This window comes from Chamaea fasciata, unplaced genomic scaffold (genome assembly GCF_029207755.1).
Source record: "Chamaea fasciata isolate MVZ Bird 193981 ecotype frontalis unplaced genomic scaffold, bChaFas1.0.hap1 SCAF_7, whole genome shotgun sequence".
Classification (NCBI taxonomy): Eukaryota; Metazoa; Chordata; class Aves; order Passeriformes; family Sylviidae; genus Chamaea; species Chamaea fasciata.
Genome location: NW_027094092.1, coordinates 60,117,986 through 60,136,869, shown reverse-complemented (window position 1 = coordinate 60,136,869; position 18,884 = coordinate 60,117,986). Strand labels below are relative to the sequence as shown.

At 52.4% G+C, this 18,884-nt stretch overlaps 1 protein-coding gene across 1 annotated transcript; it reads right to left on the bottom strand.

The window, feature by feature from the left end:
* Window positions 1-14,348: 14,348 nt before the first annotated feature.
* BMP4 (bone morphogenetic protein 4) lies at window positions 14,349-17,428 on the bottom strand. Its single transcript, XM_066189118.1, has 3 exons — window positions 17,320-17,428; window positions 16,415-16,791; window positions 14,349-15,416 (listed from the first exon to the last, which is right to left on the bottom strand). The coding sequence occupies exons 2-3, from the start codon at window positions 16,782-16,784 to the stop codon at window positions 14,575-14,577; spliced, it is 1,212 nt and encodes a 403-aa protein (XP_066045215.1). The 5' UTR covers window positions 16,785-16,791; window positions 17,320-17,428; the 3' UTR covers window positions 14,349-14,574.
* Between the last annotated feature and the right edge of the window lie 1,456 nt (window positions 17,429-18,884).

Below are 18,884 nucleotides of genomic sequence, written 5' to 3'. Positions count from 1 at the left end.
GTAAAAATAACGGGTTATTTAGTGCTGCAGTTGTGGGGGATAATATTATTATTAGTAGTGGTATTAATATTATTAGTATTATTAATTTCTTGTCATTGTTGTTGATATTGTTCTTATTTTTTGCTGTATGTAATTGCTTCAGCTCTTAAAAAGTAGAACCTATGGCAAGACACAGAAAAATAAAAAAAGAAGATGAAAAAATCCCCCGTGTTTAAATTTGCTTTTGGATTAAGCAGTCTTAAAGGTTTGATCAGAAGAAAACGCCAAAAAGAGAAACTGAACTGTCTGTTCTTACCTGGAGTCTTGTCACAGCAGTTTCGCAGTTGCTGACTATTTAAAAGAGGCTCAAACAATCAGGTGAGGTTGAATAAAATACAGAATTTCAGTCCATTGGTCATCTCAAATATCATGCCACCTGTTTGGATATTTCATTAAAAAACAAATTATGACAATGTAAAATGAAAAGTTTGGGGTAATTTCTATATCAGAATCAACACTTCAAGGAAACTAAAATGAAGCTAAATTAATAAAATTAAATGAAAAATAATAAAATAAAGTTAAAATAAATTTCAGAAGGTTTATTTCAGAGAATGCAATTTTTAAAATTTTGCACTGAAACAAATCAGGCTTCCTGGAATTTCAGGAGACAAAGAAATGAGGATTTTACCCTTTTTCTTTGACCAAATCCCATCTTTTACTGGAAAACAAAGTATAGCTATCAAAACCGTAAATGAATCTGTTAAACTGTGATTTTTGGGCCCCACATGAGTGTAGGTGAAACAATATCCTTGTCCACAATCCCGTGGAGCTCACAGCGATTATGCGAAGCTGGAACAGCATTTGGAGTTACATATTTTCAGATCCTAAAGGATTTCGTCCTTCCCAGGACACTAAACCAGCCCATTCATTCCTTATTCCCTCAGACAAACAATCCTAGGATGGTTTGGGTTGGAAGGGACCTTTAAAGGCCACCTTTTTCCACCCCCTGCCACGGGTAGGGACACCTTCCACTATCCCAGGCTGCTCCAAACCCTGTCCAACCTGGCCTTGGACACTTCCAGGGATCCAGAGGCAGCCACAGTTTCTCTGGGCCCCCTGTGCCAGGGCCCCATTGTCCTCATCCTAAATAATTTCTTCCTTGGATCTAGTCTTTTATCTATTTTCAGTTTAGAACCATTACCCCTCGTCCTAGTGAGCATCACCAGTTGTGATCCACCAGGGAGAGACAGAGGAATCCCCTTTACTGCTGAGAAAGGGAAGAATTCCCAGACATTCTGAGCCCAGCCCTGTTGGCATCACTGGGTGACAGCCAAGCAAGAGCAGCCCTGCGACAAAGACTTCCTGCAAGTCCTTCTTGACTTGCCACAGCTTCCCACTGCTGGTTGTCCAACAGCTGGGAAATGTGGGAAGGAGCTGAATTCCTGGATTTTGCTTCCCTTGCCAAGCTCTACGGGAATGAAGCCATGGGTGCCCTGCCCAGGGCACTCAGAGTTTCCTGTACCCCCATCAGCAGTGGAAAGTTGTTTGGGTTCGATGGGCAAACAGCTTCCTCTGGAAAGCTCTTCCCTCCCCAAACACATGACTGAGCTACTGGACACCGTTCAACTCAGCCAAGTCATCAAGTTAAGTCATCTGAGCACATTTTTGCAGCCAGAGGAGGCTGCGTGGTGGGCTGGTTTGGGAGAACACTTGGATGCAAACCTCCCCGGGGGGAACAGATGCGGATGACACGCTGGAACCCGGCTGGTTTTCCTACAGCATCATCCACTCCAGCTCCCCAGCTTTACTACAGACATCCCACACCTGCCAAACCCAGACCAAGGGGCGTACAAAGCCATTTCTACATCTGCCTTCTGCCACAGATCCACCCAGAGCCCACTGCAGGGGCCTCTCTGCTACCTGGCCCGGAGCAGAGCAGCTTTGGGGCCGCTCTGTGTTGTTATTGTTGTTGGTCCTGCTCAGCACAGCTGAGGCATCTTCCTTCCAGATGTTTGCAGGGTGTGTTTGTGCTCTCTCCGCTGATGCGTGAGAACAGTCACAAGGCAAGATGCTCGGCACCAGCCAAAATGCCCCAGCCTAAATAGCAGCCTTTATTTCCACCTCACCTGTCCTCAGAACAATGGGGTTTGTGATTTCCTACGCGTGTAATACAGCAGTGAGCGCTGAATAAATAAACAGGAAACCCTTGGGCCTGATGATGTTGCTCAAGAAAGGCACAAAAAGCAAAAATTCCACTTATCTGAGCATCCCTCCCAAATCTGCTTCCCACACAACCTTTTGGGACATCACGTTTGCATCAGTTTCCTCAATTACTGATTCTATCACTGGTGCGATTCTTCAAGTGGGCTCCCAAGGGTGCCCCAGAGACGAGCTGGGGCTGGGAGGAAAGGGGGTGTAGTGACTGAGCTCTTGTTTTCCTGAGTGCGCCTGAGGCCACGAGCCACCAGCTTTCAGCCCGTGATTTAACCAGGTTTCCTGGAAAGGCAATTCCTTGGATTTTCATCCTACACCTTCCTCCTGGCTGAGCTCACACCGGTCACACCAACACACTGCGTGGCCAACCTGTGTGTGTGGGACTGAGCTGGGGTTTGTGACAGGGCTGGAGGGACACGAGACAGGCAGGGACAGAGCCCAGGGGGCCAAGGCTGAGCAGGGTCCTGGTGCATGGAAAGGGATCTGCCCAGGGACAGGGATCTGTCCCCCGCACAGGGACAGAGAGATCCAAAATTCTCAAGTGCGCCGTGCAGCCGAAGGAAATCAGAGCGCGGGATTGAAAGACCACTTGGAAAACATTAACAGCTCATTACTGATGGTCTGTTTAAAAAACCCCATTAATGTATATACACATGTCCCTGGACAGCACGTTTACCCCCAGCTAATGGCACTGAGTGGAAGCTGGAATGGTCTGCGCGTAAGGACTGAGCAAACTCCCAGCCCTCCCTCATTTGCACTTTTCCCGCACGGGCTCCTCCTGACCTCTTCAAATCCCATCCCAATTACAGCCTCCCACTTACCCTTCAATGTAAATAAATCCTGCGTGGTGGGGATGGCTGCTACCAGCACTGATAAAAGCAGTGCAGGGAAAGCACAACCTGCAGCCGGCTCTGGAAGAGGGAAAGAAAACAGAGCGCAGGAGGGAGGGACAGTGGGGCTGAGCCATGGGATGGGAGGTGACTCCCTCGGGATTCTCAGAGCTTGGGCACAGCTCAGGCCTCGGGGGAGAACTCCGAATCATTCAGGCTGGAAAAGACCCCTAAGATCAAGCGCAACCATTCCCCCAGCAATGCCAAAGCCACCACTAGCCCATGCCCCCAAGTCCCCACATCCACATGGCTTTGAAATCCTTCCAGAGAAGGGGACTCCTGGGCAGCTGTGCCAGGGCTGTACAACCATTCAGGAAGAAAATTCCCCCAATATTCAATCTAAACCTCCCCTGGCACAACTTGAGGCCATTCCCTCTCCTCCTGTCCCTGTTCCCTGGGAGCAGAGCCCGACCCCACAGCTGTCCCCTCCTGGCAGGGAGCTGTGCAGAGCCACAGGGTCCCCCCTGAGCCTCCTCTCCTCCAGGCTGAGCCCCTTTCCCAGCTCTCTCAGCCTCTCCTCGTGCTCCAGGTTCTTCCACAGCTCTGTTCCCTTCCCTGGACCAGCTCCAGCCCCTCACTGTTGTCATGAGGGGCCCAAAACTGAACCCAGATCCCTGCAAGGAGGAGACCCAAAGCAGCAGAAAGATACTCACACCAAACAGATGGATATCCAGCAAGTCGCTACAGGTTATCCATGCACCTGAGTCTTCTCCTTGCTTGGATGCATTGGAAACTGCCTCAGGAAACTCAAGATCTTCCCCTGGGAAAAAATGCCATCTCCACAGGTGTATTCAAGAGGGCTCTGAGAGGAAAACCCTGGATCTCTGTTGGCTTCCTGGGGCATCCTTAGGCTGCTGCTACACTCACAATATTTTCTCTGGATTTGTGGAAGCTGAAGAGCACTTTGGGCACTGGGGCAGGGTGAATGCCGTATGGATACTCCTCACAGCACAAGGTGAAGGGAGAGAACGAGACAACTAAAGCCACCGAGGCTGTTCACTCCTAAATCTCATCTCTAAATGCTTCCTCAGCTTGCACCCACCTTCATCCCTGCAGTTTCCTCACACTGCAGTTTCCCCAGGAGCCAGCACTTCCTTTGCAATTCCAAGCCATTGGTGTGTCACAGGTGTGACAGGTCTTGGGTTTCAAGTTGCTGGAGGCTGGGGGTGTCTTTTAGATTTCTTTTTTTTCCTTATTTGTGGGCTTAATGTGGGACTTTTCTACTGATCATTAAACAATTGCCCTGTGGCTTGAAATTGTTTTCAAAGGACTAAATGATGTTAGAATGCTCTGGAACTGTCAGCTTAATATATGGGGCTGTATTCAGCATAAATTATAGGCAGTTTCCATGCCACAAAAGCCGCACAAGTTCATGGATCCAGCCAAAATATTCAGCAGGAAGTTGTGCCAGGCCGCAGAGCCCGTTTTGCCAAGACATGCAGGTGTTCACCATGGAGAGCAGCCCCACCACTGATCCAGGAGATTCCACATCTCCTCCCAGCCAGCCACAATCTCCTTGGGACACCTGAGCCAAAGCATGGCGTGATCCCAGAAGCTGCAGTGGGGATTTTTGAAGCTGTTGCAGCCCTGAGGGGACACAGCCTTTCACCTGCAGGTGCAGGAGCTGTGGGTGGAGACGTTGCCAATAGTTTTGGAGAGGTTCAGCTCCAGGCTGCTTGGAGCCTTGGGCATCACTGGAGCTTTGTGGCATCGAGGTGACACAAGGCCATGCACTTTCTTCTTGCTCATGAGGCAAGTCCTTCCCTGTCAGGAGAGCAGAGAGTTTGGAGCTTGGAATATCGAGGGATGGATTTCAGACACACAGTCCTGGAGACAGAGCCCAGCTCCGCGGGACATCCTCTCTTTGTCTTTCCTCTTCTGTGCCTCCCACAGAGATGGAGAACTCCGAAGCAGGGCAGAAGCCCCAGCATTTGGAGATGCTCCTCACCCCGAGTTCCCAGCAGATGGGAAATGGCTCCTGTCATCCACAAGCCTCAGGGAACATGGGAATGATGGAGTCCCACCAGCTTTTCATGGCAAATTTGTCCACCAAGTGCTGGCTCCTCCAAGGCGGGGACGGAAGAAAATTCAGCAGCATTTTTGTGACAGATTCTTGCACTTGCTTGGCCTGGCTGTGCCTCTTCCAGGGAGCAAAGGGAAGAGCCCTGTGTCCTCACACCAGAACAAGGTCAGGAAATACTTAGTGCATCCCAGCTCCTGCTTTTGCTGAGTCTGAAATGAGTTGTCCAGAACAAGATAAATGGAGAGCAGCGGATGTGTGCAGGATGCCATGGGCTCTGTGCAAAACATCCTGTTGTCCTCTGCATTGCAAAGTGGCAGTGCACGGCTCCTCAGGGTGGATGCAGGGCAAACTGTCCCATCTCTGCATCAGGGACCTCCTTTAGGGTGGAAAAACTCTCTGTCCTGCAATCTCATTTGGGTGGCCTTAACTGCCAGGTGGGCTGAGCTTGGTGTCAAGGATCCTTCAGGAGAAATTAACTGCAGTAAAAACAAACCTCCTGCTACGGCATCAGAGCAGGGCTGAGAGAAGGGAGGGGAGGGCCTGGCCCCCAAAGCACAGGTGGCTGTCCTAGATGTCACATTTTCCTCCACAAATGACACAAATTTTCGGTATTCCAACAGAAAACGCTTCCAATCATCCCTCACGTGGCCTCTGGGTCAGGCCCACCCAAACCGGTCACATCCTCCCCCAAAACCAGAAAACGTCCACTTGTGTTTCACTTGCTTTTCTGGGAGCTTTAACACCTTCCAGCCACAGAAAACCTTCGCCTTCAAAAGGAAAAGGGAGAGACAGAAAGGAAAGCCACGGAAAGCAGCCAGCTTAGCCCCAGTTACAAACTGAACAACACCAATCCAAGAGGAGCTGGCCTGGTGCAGAAGGGTTTCTCCACGTGGGGCTTCGGATCCAGCAGGGATCTGGGGATGCCACGTGGCAAAATGATGGGATGAGGGAGCAGCGTCAGGATCGTTGTCCCCTGGTTGTCCCCAGGATGCTGGGATGCTGCCACCACCCCATTCCCAGGCGCCACATCCAGCCTGCAGCTGCAGACAGCCGTCATCGCCCCGGCTGTGGGGTCTGTCCATGGTGGTTTGGGACTTCTTTCCCACAGAAGATGCTCCTAACCAAAACCAGATTTGATTCCCAAATATCCCCAATCTCCCTTAAAGCTTACAAATCTTCCACACCTGTGTTTGCTCATTGCTGCTGCTGGGCCCTGCCCTGGGAAGGACGATGTTTATCCCACTCCTCCACAGCTATTTACAATGGGGTTTTGGGATGGAGATGGAGCACATATTTGTCTAATGGCAACAGGGCAGTGAATTTAATTCTCCTCATTAACAGTCATCAGCTTAACGGGAAGCAATAAAAGATTTTTTTTTTCAAGAGCAGCTGCTTGTGAGATAATATTTATGGCCGGGACTGTCAGCAGGATGAGTGCATTGCTGGCTTGTGAAAGGGGGAAACTGAGGCACGAGGCCATTCACTGACCCACCCTGGACCACACAGATGGAGGTGGGAAGAAAATCCAGCCCTCCTCTCTCCCATCCTGAGGCTGTGCTGCCCCAAGGCCACAGAAGCCATGTTGTTGTAATGAGCCAGCTATTCATCCCACGGGAACGGGAATTTTGAGCAGTGCCATATTTCCAGCACCCCAGGGAGTCACAGCAGGGCACCCCAGCCTCTTTTCCCCTCCATAAGCCACTTCCAAATCTCTGACTGGCTGGGGACAGCAAATGCCCCTTCCCACGTCTCCCCCACTACCCATTAAACCAGGAAAGGGCGTTTTGACCCCATTCTGATGACGAGAAATAATTGTCTGAGGTTGCTTCTCTTCTGACCGTGGCTGATGAGACCCACAGTGAAACCTGGGATTGCAGGTGGTCCCTGAGTGACTTTGGGTCGAGCTGCTCACCTGACATCCTGTGCCCAAAGCTGCAGGGACCCCCAGCAGGGGAGAGCTGCTCTCTGCTCTCCTGAGAACAACATTTTGCTTTCCCATTGGTAAAGAGGAGTCACCTCCAAACAAGGACAGATTTTTGACCTGGGTAGCCCTGTTGAAGTGACCCATCTGGGATCTCATTTCTGACAACTGGATGATTTTTTTTTTTTCCAGTTCCCCAGATGTTCCTACTCAGAGATGGACAGCCCTTCCCTCTCACCAGTATTCACCCCAAGACACACACAGAATTCCCCTCCAGCCTCCCATTTTCCTGCCAGAACCTGACCAGGCTGTTCCCTAAGGTTGTTTGATCCTGATTCCAGCCCGGTAATGTCTGAAACAACTCCCCATGAATGCAGGGGTCAGAAAACCAGTCAGCTTTCAGCTCTGCCCTTGGCATCTCTAGGGGAAAATCCTTACTTCATCCATCCCAAGTGTAATTTGGGCTCTCTCAAGTTGTTTTCTGACCAGCAAAGCCCCCAGGTCTTTGTTTTCTGCCACATCCAACAGAACTGCTCAGCTCTCTGTGGAGCCTTTCTCACTACATTTCATTACTTGTACAACCAAATTTTGCTCCCAGATTCCATCCTGCTACTGAGGCACATGCGAGTCCTGCTCAGTGCTACCATTGGTTAATCAAATTAAAAATATTATCTTTGCAAATGATCCTTGGGGACTGCCTCTTACTGGGAAACTGTCCAACCCTACAAACTGTCTTTCAAGGAACGCTGCCGTGATTATTTTTAATCCTTTCAAACACCAGAACAAATAGTGACTCCTCAAGCTGTAGATATTAACTCTCTTCAAGTGACACCTAGAAATATCTGTTTCTGATGTTCTGAGCCCAGAAGGATCAGGATGTTCCACAGGATGTCTTGCTTGGTGCCTCTGCTAGAGGCATTCCTGATGTGAAGGCCCTTGGATGGTGAAGAGCAGGAGGTGCCATGTGGGGTCGGAGCCCTTCTCCTCAGGCACCCAGGCAGGAGACAGTGATGGAATAAGGGCTTGGTTTTCCTCTTTGATGTAGAACAACAGCAAGAAACTCCCCACAGGACCAGCCCAGCAGCGTGGGGTGCCCTCAGTGCAGATCCAGAGCTCAGCCCCCAGGGCCCAGCCACGAGCAGCAGTGAAGCAACAGTGGGGCTGTGCTGTTTCCACAACTTCATCCCTTTACTCCCTGCTCCCCAAAGAGCTTTTATCAGCCAAGAGAAGCATTTTCAGAGAATCACAGACTTAAAGCTCACCTCGTTCTACCCCATGCCATGCACAGGGACACCTTCCACTAGAGCAGGTTGCTCCAAAAATTAGGGAGAAAAGGAAATGGGTGGCTCTCCACTGAGATCCCCAGTCCTCCTCCTTGGGAGATAACTGCTTGGTGTGGCATTCAAGCAGAGTGTTTGCTTCTGTTTATTTAATTCCCTATGAAACGTCCTTCAACCTGCACATCCTGTCCAGGGCTCCCGCGGTGAGGTGTAAAATCAATTTGGCATTTCTGAGCTAATCTTGGCATGAAGGATTTCACTGGTTCCAGTACTAAATAGCAGGTGTGCATAACAGCCTGGATAAAACCCACCAAGCCAAGAACAGCAATGCAGATTGTCACCATCTTCCCTCAAATCCGATACGTAAAACAGCACGCTCTGTATGAGATCATTTCGTAACATATAATCTCAAATTACTGAAGAACAGGTGAGGGATGGGTGGATTACTTGGAAAACCACTTGTTCTTTGCCTGTGGGAACATAAGAACTGTGGGGCATGAACTTCTAGGTGATGGTTTCAAAATCAATTAAAGGCAACAGTTCAAAAGGAATGGATAAATGAAATGTAGGAATCTCTGGCACAGGATTACACTGGGAAAAAAAAAGTTATAAGACTTACAGAGCAATTCTATAAATTACTGGAAGTAAAATGGCATATTAAATACAGCGGTCCTGATTTTGGATCTGGGAGCTCTGACCTGTAAGTAGGTGGAGACTGCTGGGTGCTGCAGAAAAAAATTGTTATAGACCTGCTGTGTTCCTCCCTTCTCCCACAGCACTAGGTGGACTTTTGGAGAGAATTAGCACAGACTTTTTTCATTTTTTTCATTGTGAATATAGAGTAGCTTCAACATTTCCCATCCATAGTCTGCTAGAACTGGAAGCCAAGGTCTCCTCTGGGAACTGTGTGGTCTCCCTGGATCTGCACATCTGTGATCCCCAGTAAAAGGGAGAATCACACCAAAAGTGGAAAGGAAAATCTGCGTCTATAAATACATTTTGTGCCAGCACCTGAACGAAGACTGGAAGAAATGCTGATGGTGTAAAGCACCTCGAGGTGCAGCCACACCTGGAGCACATGGACAGATCCAAGGCTGGGTTTGGATAAGGATTTCCTTGGCACTCCGATGTTTTGTAATGGGCAGCTCATCACAGGTCCTTCCGAGGATGAAATCCTACTGGTGATGGCTTTGTTTGAACAAAAGGTCCAGGAAGCCCTGGTGGTTTGCAACACAACTCTGGGGCTGGGAGTGATGCTCCATCCTGGAAGTGTCCAAGGCCAGGTTGGACAGGGCTTGGAGCAACCTGGGATAGAGGAAGGTGTCCCTGCCCATGGCAGGCGGCTGGAATGAGATGAGCTTTAGGGTCCCTTCCAACCCAAACCATTCTGACATTCTGGGATTTTATGTCCCTGCTCATTGCAGGGGGGTTGGACTACAAACCCTTTAAAGGTCTGTTCCATTCCAAAGAATTCTGTGATTCTGTGATGCCTCTTGTGGACATGGATCCCATTAACTCCACTGCCTCTGCTCAGAAAATGGGCTCAGAGCGGCTCCCCACAAGGCCAAACCAGAGTTCTGGGAGAACACAAGGGATCAGTGGGATCCTGCTGTTCTTGTGTAAATCATGGAATCAAGGCATGAGCAGGAGGCAGTGGATGAAAAATGCTGACTGTGTGAAAAACAGCCGAGATCTCCAAGCTGGGGCAGGTTCTGGATGGACCACTCAGAACTGAAGTCCCAGCACATTTTTTCTCATCTGTTGGGTGGAATAAATTGCTCACAGCTGATCCAGCAGAGCCAGAGTCCCCCATGGAACCCTCAGCCCTCCCTGTGCTCTGTTAAGGTGCAAGTGACAGAATTTTTCCTTCATTGATTGTGTCTTAATGGATAGTCTGCAGTCAACTAAGGAGCAAGTTTGAGGCACTTCTTTAGGAAGCCAGGTGAAAACAAGGCATTGAAAGTCCTTTTTCACACTTTCAGACTTGAATGCAAGATCCATGAACTGCATGAGCATTTTCTGGGCCGTTTCTGATGCTCCCTGTCATTATCACTCCTGTCTAGAAAACAACATGGACTTTGTAGCTTCCTCTCCATTATATCATACAGGAATCCACCTCTGGTTTGAGGTGCAGTGATGGATCTTCAGGCCAGACTCTAGACCAGAGAAGAGTTTTATGCCGTACCACAGGACAGGGGCTGAGGTGTCAGATACCTCTCCTGTCTCTGCCTGCTCTTCACACGTGACTCTGCCCAAGTCTCTTCATCTCTCTGTGCTCAAGACCCTTATCTATAGGGGGTCAGTGATATCTCCTCTTACCTGTTTCAGTCCTGTGATTTCAGACACACACTCCACAGCAGAGGATCTTCAGACCAGCTTTCATGCTATGAAGCCCCAGAATAAAGAGAACAAAGCCTCTGCTGATGCCAAGATTTCCAAGCCATCCCAGCCTGACTGTGCTCATCATTTTGTGATGGGTGAGAAGTTTTCCAGAGGTGTCCAAGCACAGCAGCAGGGAAGGGCCCAGTTTTCCTTTGCTGGCTCTGCAGCAAAGCCTCCGTGCTCCTCCCAGAATAGCAACGTGCAAACCTCGGTGCTTCTCTTCCAAACCCATTTGCATTTTTAGAAACTAATTTGCAAAGCCTCTGCCACTGTGGCTACAAGCAAAGCCTGGCTGTCTGTGCAGCCTCCTCAGCCACGGCATCTCTGCGGCAGCAGCTTTGCTCAATGTGATGCTGTAAACTTGGACTGGGGGTGGATTCACACCTGGGAGAAGAAAGTCCTGCCTGAAGACTCTTGGGATCCTAAAACCAACAGGGAAAGGGTTGGGGATGGGATCAGTGTAACCACAGGTCTCTGGGGGGAGCTCCTGACACACGGCAGAGCGTGGGACCCCGTTTTCCAGCACACCTGACCCCACGCCCTCACCTGTGCGCAGAGAGAGAGCATCCAGTGGCTCCCATCACCACCACTGTGACCATTGGAGTGCGGGGAGCTGGCGAACCCCACTGAGATTCCTCCTCATTTCCTATACCCATTTTTCAGGTATCCAAAGCCAAAGCCTTCCTGGGGAAAGCACAGAGAAATCTCCTCGTGGTGAGCTGCAGAGCATCTCCCATCCACCTCACACTTCTGGGGATGCTGGCCCACGGGCACAGCTGCCAGAAGGACACCAGATGGTGGGAAGTGGCTGCACACCCACCTTCAGCCTGCTCCCCTTTCGTTCACAGCTTGGACTGAATAAGGGGGGGATTAAACTGATATGCCTTATCTCAGACCTCCCAGGGATCCCTGCACCGGCCAACACAAACACAGCCCTCACTCTGAAATAAGGCACATCTGCAAAGAGTAAGTTCCGTGCTCAGAGGGATGATGGCACGATACATTTGTCATATTTTTTAGCAGAGATAAGCACTGGTTTCCTGAGACTAAGCTTCACTCCAGGTCTGCCCTGTTGAAACCAAACTGGCACTTCTATGGCACAGAGCACTTGTCAAACAGACAGGACTGGTCACCACGTTAATTCCAGCACGGGATTAAACCCCATAACTGCTGCAAGAAATGCACAAAACAATGGCCAGGAACACTGTGCGGAATTCCAGGGTCTCTCCACACCGGTGCTTCACTCCCAGCTTCCCCAAAGCAACCCTGCTCCTCCTTGCCAGGATGGTGAAGAGAGCTCTGGTCAACACCATTAAAACCCAGCACAGGTTGAAGTGGTGGGGGAAAAAAAACCACCACTGGCTGTCAGATGGAAACTAGAAAGGGACTAATTCTGGCTTCACTACAGTTTTGGTGGGTTTTGCTATTTTTCAATGATTTAGCAGTTTGAGAATTTCGCTAAGTGCCTCTCCAATCACACAGGGTTATGCAGCAGCTTGCCACCTGTGTGTGACAAGGACACACACAGGGAGGGGAACCCTCAACCCCCGTGGTTCTGTGTAAAATGCAGGAGTTCAGCCATGATGAATAAATTCCTTAATGCATCCATGAGTATTTTGTCCCTGAGATCACATTTACCGCCAGCAGGTTTATAGCCACAGTTTAGATTCCTGTAAATTTTACATAATTAAATTTTTTTTTTTTTTAAAAACAGTTGACTTTTTTTCCAACAGTTGACTTTTTTTCCCTACACTTTCTGAGCAGAACAACCCACGTAGGATCTCAGCAGCCCAGGCAAAGGAAAATCTCCCAAAGGCCTCAGGACAAGAGCAGCACCTACAGAAAAGCAAGTGCCTGTGCCTCCACAGGGTGAAAGCTTTGATTTCATCATCGAAACGCAATGCAAAAAGAAGCACCAAAATAAACAGCTCCATAAAGCAGCAGGAACGCAGCAAAGCAGTTGGAGGCTCCTCCAGCGAGAATGACCTAAATCCAAGAGGCATTTATGCGGATGCTGCTCAGCTCCACAACACCCTCACAGCCCCTGGGACAACCCGGGATGCACCGACGCGAACAGGGAAGCAAACCTGGGAGAAGCCTCTTTCTTTTTAGTAAAGTCACAGTAATTTATTTTTTTTTAAATTCTTTTTTTTTTCCCCAGGTACCCTCCCACAGCGGCTGCCCCACATCCAGGGCTGCCTGGGGGCCCGGAGACCCCCTTTTCCCACCCGACCCCGCAGCAGCCGGGGTTATCGAGGGAGATGTGTGTAATTGCCCTGTCAGGCAGCTGAAAGGCGCTCGCCTTTAGCTGATGCCACTTCAAAATGAAATTCTTTCTTTGGCATGGCTATGTCTGATATGCAGGCATCAAAGGGGAGGCAGCAGGTCGCCGATGCCCCAGGCCACACATTTCCCTTCTAAAGGCAGGAATGAGAGTGTCAGCCCGGGGCCGAGGGGGCCCCGGAGACCCAACACCCATCGCTCCTCCCTGGGGTGCTGGGAGCCTGCGAGGACCCCCCAGCACCCGGAGACACCCGAGGGCTCCCCGGCAGCACACGGGACCCTGTGGCCTGAACGCGGCTGGGATGGAGGGGTGGGAAAGCCTCGGTGGCACACAGGAGGTCGAGGGCTGGGGATTTTTCTTTCCAAGAGAAGCACAGGGCCACGCTCTCCTCCCCACCACCCCCCCAACTCCCCCGCAGCTCCCATCTCCTCTCTCCACCTGCACTCTTCAGGGAGCCAAGGCTTTTTGGCAAGCTTTCCGCTCTAGTTTTTATTGGTTTCAACTAAGCTGCCCCTTTCGGAGGGTTGGAAAGCTTCAATCATTAAAAGAAAAGAAAAGAAAGAAAAAAAAAAAAAAAAAAAAAGCAAGCATCATGCACCCTTCACCCTGCTGTCCCTTCCCCACTCCCACGATGGCCCCACACCACCTATCCCAGGCACAGCTCCCTATTTTCCAAGCCAAACACAGCCCCTCCAATGCACTTGAGGCAGGGTTTTCAAGGCCCTGGATACCTCCAAACTGTACCTGCTCAGCTCCAATCACCTTCCTGCTCGGAAGCAATTTAGAAAGGACACAGCACAGGTAGCTATTAGCTAACACATATTTAACTGCTCCAGATATCTTTTTTTTTTTTTTGGCATTGTAATGGAGTGATTTGATCTTCAAAGGACCTGTGGAAACCTTTGAAGCTTCCCAATCTCCAGTGGGGAGGGGAGGAGAGGGGGAAAACGTTAATAGTTTTAAAACCTGGGGAATCCTGAAGCCAGAGAAAGGGTATAAAACCCAGCGGGTTTAGCATAAAGCCCTCAGGTAAATCTTCACCTTCTTTTCAAATGCATTTTTGGTGGGTTGCTTTGGAAAGGCTTGGGCCAGGTTAGCAAGGTCGGCTCTATTCCCAGCGGCTCTTAAATCTCCAGGGACCCTCATCTCCCACGTGGCACAGCCCCAGCACCAGGGAATCCGCGGTACCTCGGCGAGAAATAGAAAGACTAAAATTTGCAAAGCCTTTAAGTGAAAAAAGGGTGGGGGTGGGGGTGAAAGGAGTGGAGAAGGAGGGAAGGGGGGTAAGAAGATAAGGAGACAAAATAAAACTCCCGGCTGCACTCCCAGCCAGCACAGCCTCAGCAGCACCCTGAGAGGCGAGACACAAAATGCATTTACCTTTAAAATAATGACTCATTTTATTTTTTTCTTTTAATATGTAGTTATAAATATATTTTGTCAAAATATATGATCATTATTGTCAAAAACATTTGCACATAAAGTCATAAATAAGGTCAAGGTGAACGTTTAGTTTAGAGAAGAGTCCAGCTATAGCAAGCAGTTCTGGGGTGGGGACGGGAGGGAGAGAGAAGGGGAGGAGAGGGCGGCGGGGAAGGGGGTCAGCGGCACCCGCACCCCTCCACCACCATCTCCTGGTAGTTTTTCAGGACCACCTTGTCATACTCATCCAGGTAGAGCATGGAGATGGCGCTGAGCTCCGTGGGCACGCAGCAGGCCTTGGGAATGCTGGAGTTCACGGAGTTCACCAGCGTCTGCACGATGGCGTGGTTCGTGGAGTTGAGGTGGTCGGCCAGAGGGAAGGGGCAGTCCCCGTGGCAGTAAAACGCCTGGTACCCCGGGGGTGCCACGATCCAGTCGTTCCAGCCCACGTCGCTGAAATCCACATAGAGGGCGTGGCGGCGGCAGTTTTTTTTGTTCTTGCGGGAACGCTGGTGCTTGGGGCTCCGGCGGGCTCGGCGGGTCAGCGCGTGGCCTCGCCCGTCGTGCCCAAAAGTGACCAGGAGCGGCCTGAGCTGCGCCCAGTCCCCGCGCCCTTGAGGTAAAGAACGGCTAATCCTGACGTGTTTGCCCTGATGAGTCTGTGTGTGGTGGAGGTGGGTGACCTCGATCACCAGCCCGTGGTTCGGCTGCTTGTCCTTGGTCCACCGGATCACGGCCGGGCTCACATCAAAGGTCTCCCAGCGCGTCACGTTGTGGTGCACCAGCCGCGTGTCCAGCAGGCGCGTAATGGCCTGGGCGCGCTCCGACAGCGGCTTCATCACTTCGTAAATGTTTATCCGGTGGAAGCCCCTCTCCCACGCCGCGCTCGGCTCCTCCACCTGCTCCCGGTACAGCCGCAGCTCCGCCGAGGAGATCACCTCGTTTTCCGGCACGCTGCTGAGGTTGAAGACGAAGCGGATCCGGGGCGCCTCGCTGGGACCCGGGACGGTCTCCAGGTGCTCTGGAGGAGAACAGGGAGGTGGGGGGGGGAAGCGGTAAGACAAGCAAACAAGAGCACGTCAGCCTCGGGGCACCCGGCCACGGCCCCGGCACAGCCACAGCTCACACCCACGCTTCACCTGCCCGGCAGCCAGCGGCTCCTCTCCGCTCCCCCACGCATCCCTCCCGCCTCCTGCACCGGGAGCAGCTCCTGCCCCGGCACCGCTGGCTCACCCGCGCCTCGAGCAGTCCGCCCCTTCCCATCCCGCCTCCCCGTGCAGGGAGATTTTTTTGTCCCTTTAGCTTTTCCCCTTTTGCTTTTCCTCCCCCAGGCTCTCCAAAATCATCTCCCCGGCGAGATGCGGCGCCGCGGAGCACAGAGGTGCCTTGTTACGGGGGGCAGGGGGAGAAAGAGAAGCAAATTCCAACGCAGTAATGATGCGGCTGGATTAATAATTCAGATTTACTTTGGAAAAGAAACATCCGCTAGGAAACATTTGGATCAGATTACAAGGGTCTATTGAATAAACCTTATAAACACACAGCTGTAAGTATTAAATTCGAGTCGGGGTTTGGGGGGATTTTTTTCTTTTTTTTTTTTTTTTTTTAAGAGTAAAAGCAGGCAGCAATTGCTTTGATAGTTCAAAAGAAACACTCCAGGGGCGAGATCCCGCCCTCGCTTTACTCCCGCATCCGATCCAGAGCCATTAAATCCACGCGAGCCCAGGGAGTGACCCCGAGGCAGAGGCACCGAAGGAAACTCACTGTTGTCAACAGAAGCAAAAGCACTTCAAAATATGGTCAAGCTCGGGTTAAGCACAGGATGCTGGAAAAAATACCGAGCAGCACGCCTGTCACCCACACACGGCAGGCTGGGGAGGGGAGGGGGGGGGGGGTGGTTTTCCTCCCATAAATTTAGGGCCGGGCACGTCCTGCTTCTAAAGGCATTTGTGAGCTTCCAAACGCAAGGAAATCCCGATCGCAACCGGGGCTGGGAATTTACCGCTTCCCATCACTGACCTTCATGGTGGAAACTCCTCACGGTGTTTGCCCGGCTGGTCGATCGCTCAGGGTACTGCAGGCTAATTTCCTGGAGGCTTTCCTCCTCTTCTCCGGACTGGAGTCGATAGAGATCCAGCATGTAACTAGGAATGACGGCTGACTTGCTGGGCTGAGGCCGCCTTCGGAGCCCAAACATCTGCAGCAGAGTTGTTTCGAAACCCCGCAAGAGTTCATGGCTTTGGGCAGAGCGGCGTCCGGATCCGGCTTGTCCCTGAAGCTCTGCCACTTTCTTCCTGCCGGTCTCAGGGATTAGGCTAGCATGGTTAGTACCTCCTAGAAGGACTTGGCATAGTAGGATGACCATCAGCATTCGGTTACCAGGAATCATGGTGTCTCTGGGGTGTAAAAAATACGACAACAAACAAGAAGGAAAGTCAGGATGAGAAGCGAAACCCCCCTCCTCTTCCGAATAAACTTAAAAATAATAATAAGAGTAGTAATAATAGTAGTAATAAGTGGCAAAAGGACACGGGGAGCGGCCCCCATTCGAGCGGCAGCCGGAGCGCCCCGGCGGGCAGGGACCGGCCGCCGTCCCCGGGCTGTCCGCAGCCCCGCAGTCCCCTCGGGCAGGCGGGTTCCCGGCGCATCCCGGCCCCGCAGCCCCGCCGGGACGGGACGGGAGCGGAGCGGGACCAGCGGCGGCGGCGCCCGGCGGGGAAGGAAGGGGCGCGCGGCTCGGCGCGCTCTGGAGCCGCCGGTTCGAATCCCGCCGCCGGACCCCGGGAGGGAAAACCGGGATAAAAGCAACATAAAAGTTTTTCTTAAAAAAAAAAAAAAAAAAAAAAATTAAAAAAATAAATAAAACCCTGCGATGAAAACAAAAAGCGAGGAGCGAGGCGGAGGAAGAAGAGGGCTGTACTCACTGACAGCAAGCAAGGCATATCAGCACAGTCCATGATTCTGGAGAGCCAGCCCGGACCCAGCGCGCCGAAAGCCCCGGGGCAGCGGCTGCCGAGCGCCTCCCGCGATCGCCGCCCGGCGCAGTGCGGCCGCCGCCGCCGCCGGCCCCGGTTTTCTGCCGGCCCCGCAGTCACGTGGAGCCGCGCTCGCCGCCAGCCCGGCCCGGCCCGGCCCGGCCCGCCGCCCCCGGCCCGCCCCCGGCCCGGCCCGGCCCCGCGGGGGACGGCCCTGCCCGCCCCGCCGCCCGCGCCCGGGGAGCGGGGGGAGCGCGGGGACCCCCGGCGGAGCGGCCGCGCTCGGACCCTCGGGGCGCGGGACGGGGTCGGCGCGGTGCCTCCGGGATCCCCCGCGCCGCTCAGGTGCATCCCCGGGGGACCCTCCCGCCCCGCCCTGTCCCCGCGCGGCCGGGGCGGGGTCCCCGCGGAGGACGGGGCACAGCGGGGAGCGGGCACCGCGGGGCTCCCCGGGGGACCGGGCTGGGAAGGGAGATTCGGGACGGGAGACTCGGGAAGCGGCTGTCCTCCGATGAGAAGGGAGGAAGAGCTTAAGAACGAGAAGCAGTTGCGCGGGGGAAAGGCACGGCGGCAGAGCGCTGGTTGCTCCTGTGCTCCCACCACCCGCCAGCCCACAGGGTCCCCTCCCGGAGGTCGGGAGCCCGTTGCCAGCACTGGGGGTTGTCCCCAGTGGCTGCCCTGGATTCCCTCTCGTCCTCCGGATTTTCTCATCCTTCTCCCTGGCTGCCTGAATAGCGCTTTCCCCCTTCCCACCAGGCCGGGTTCCCGGACCCCCACCGAGGTGTGCCGCAGGCGCCTTCCCAGGCCCGCACGGGCTGTGTATGGCCACAGCTGGCGGCTCCAAAGAGGGGCGGACAGGGGTCTCCGGGAGGAAAGATGCTCTGTTCCCCACAGTTCAACCCCAGAACTGCTCTGGGCCAGCTTTGGGCTGAGAATAAGAATGAGACTTGCCAGGGCTTGAGGCTGTTCCCAGGTGGGCGTTTGGGACAAACTGGTTTACCATTAGCACACACCGACAATGCTCTCAGGCACAGGGTGGGATTCTTGGGGCTGTCCTGTGCAGGGCCAGGATTTGGACTCGTTGATCCTTGTGGATCCCTTCCAGCTCAGGATATTCTGTGATGTATGAACACGGTGTGAGAGGGCAGCTCTGGGGAAAGACCCTCTATGAAGTGTGAGGGATGCACCATACTTTGGAGACACAGAGTAGACTGAGCAAGCCCATGGTAAATAAAGCCAGCTCCACCAGGGCATTAAAATCTGTCCCTTTGCCCTGCTGGGGTATCCCTTTGTGTCGTGCAAACTGTCACCCGCAGTGAGAACACAGTTAATTTATGAGTCCAAAAGATGTGGTCCTGGAGTGGCCATGGGAACTCCTAAGCTCATCAATTAACCACAACCAAAAACCAGCTCAGAAACGATGACTGTGGCCACAAACCACGGGGCTGCTGTGCCTGAGCACAACAAACCCACACCAGCGCCTCGGTGTCCTCCCAGCGCTGCCCCAGAACTCA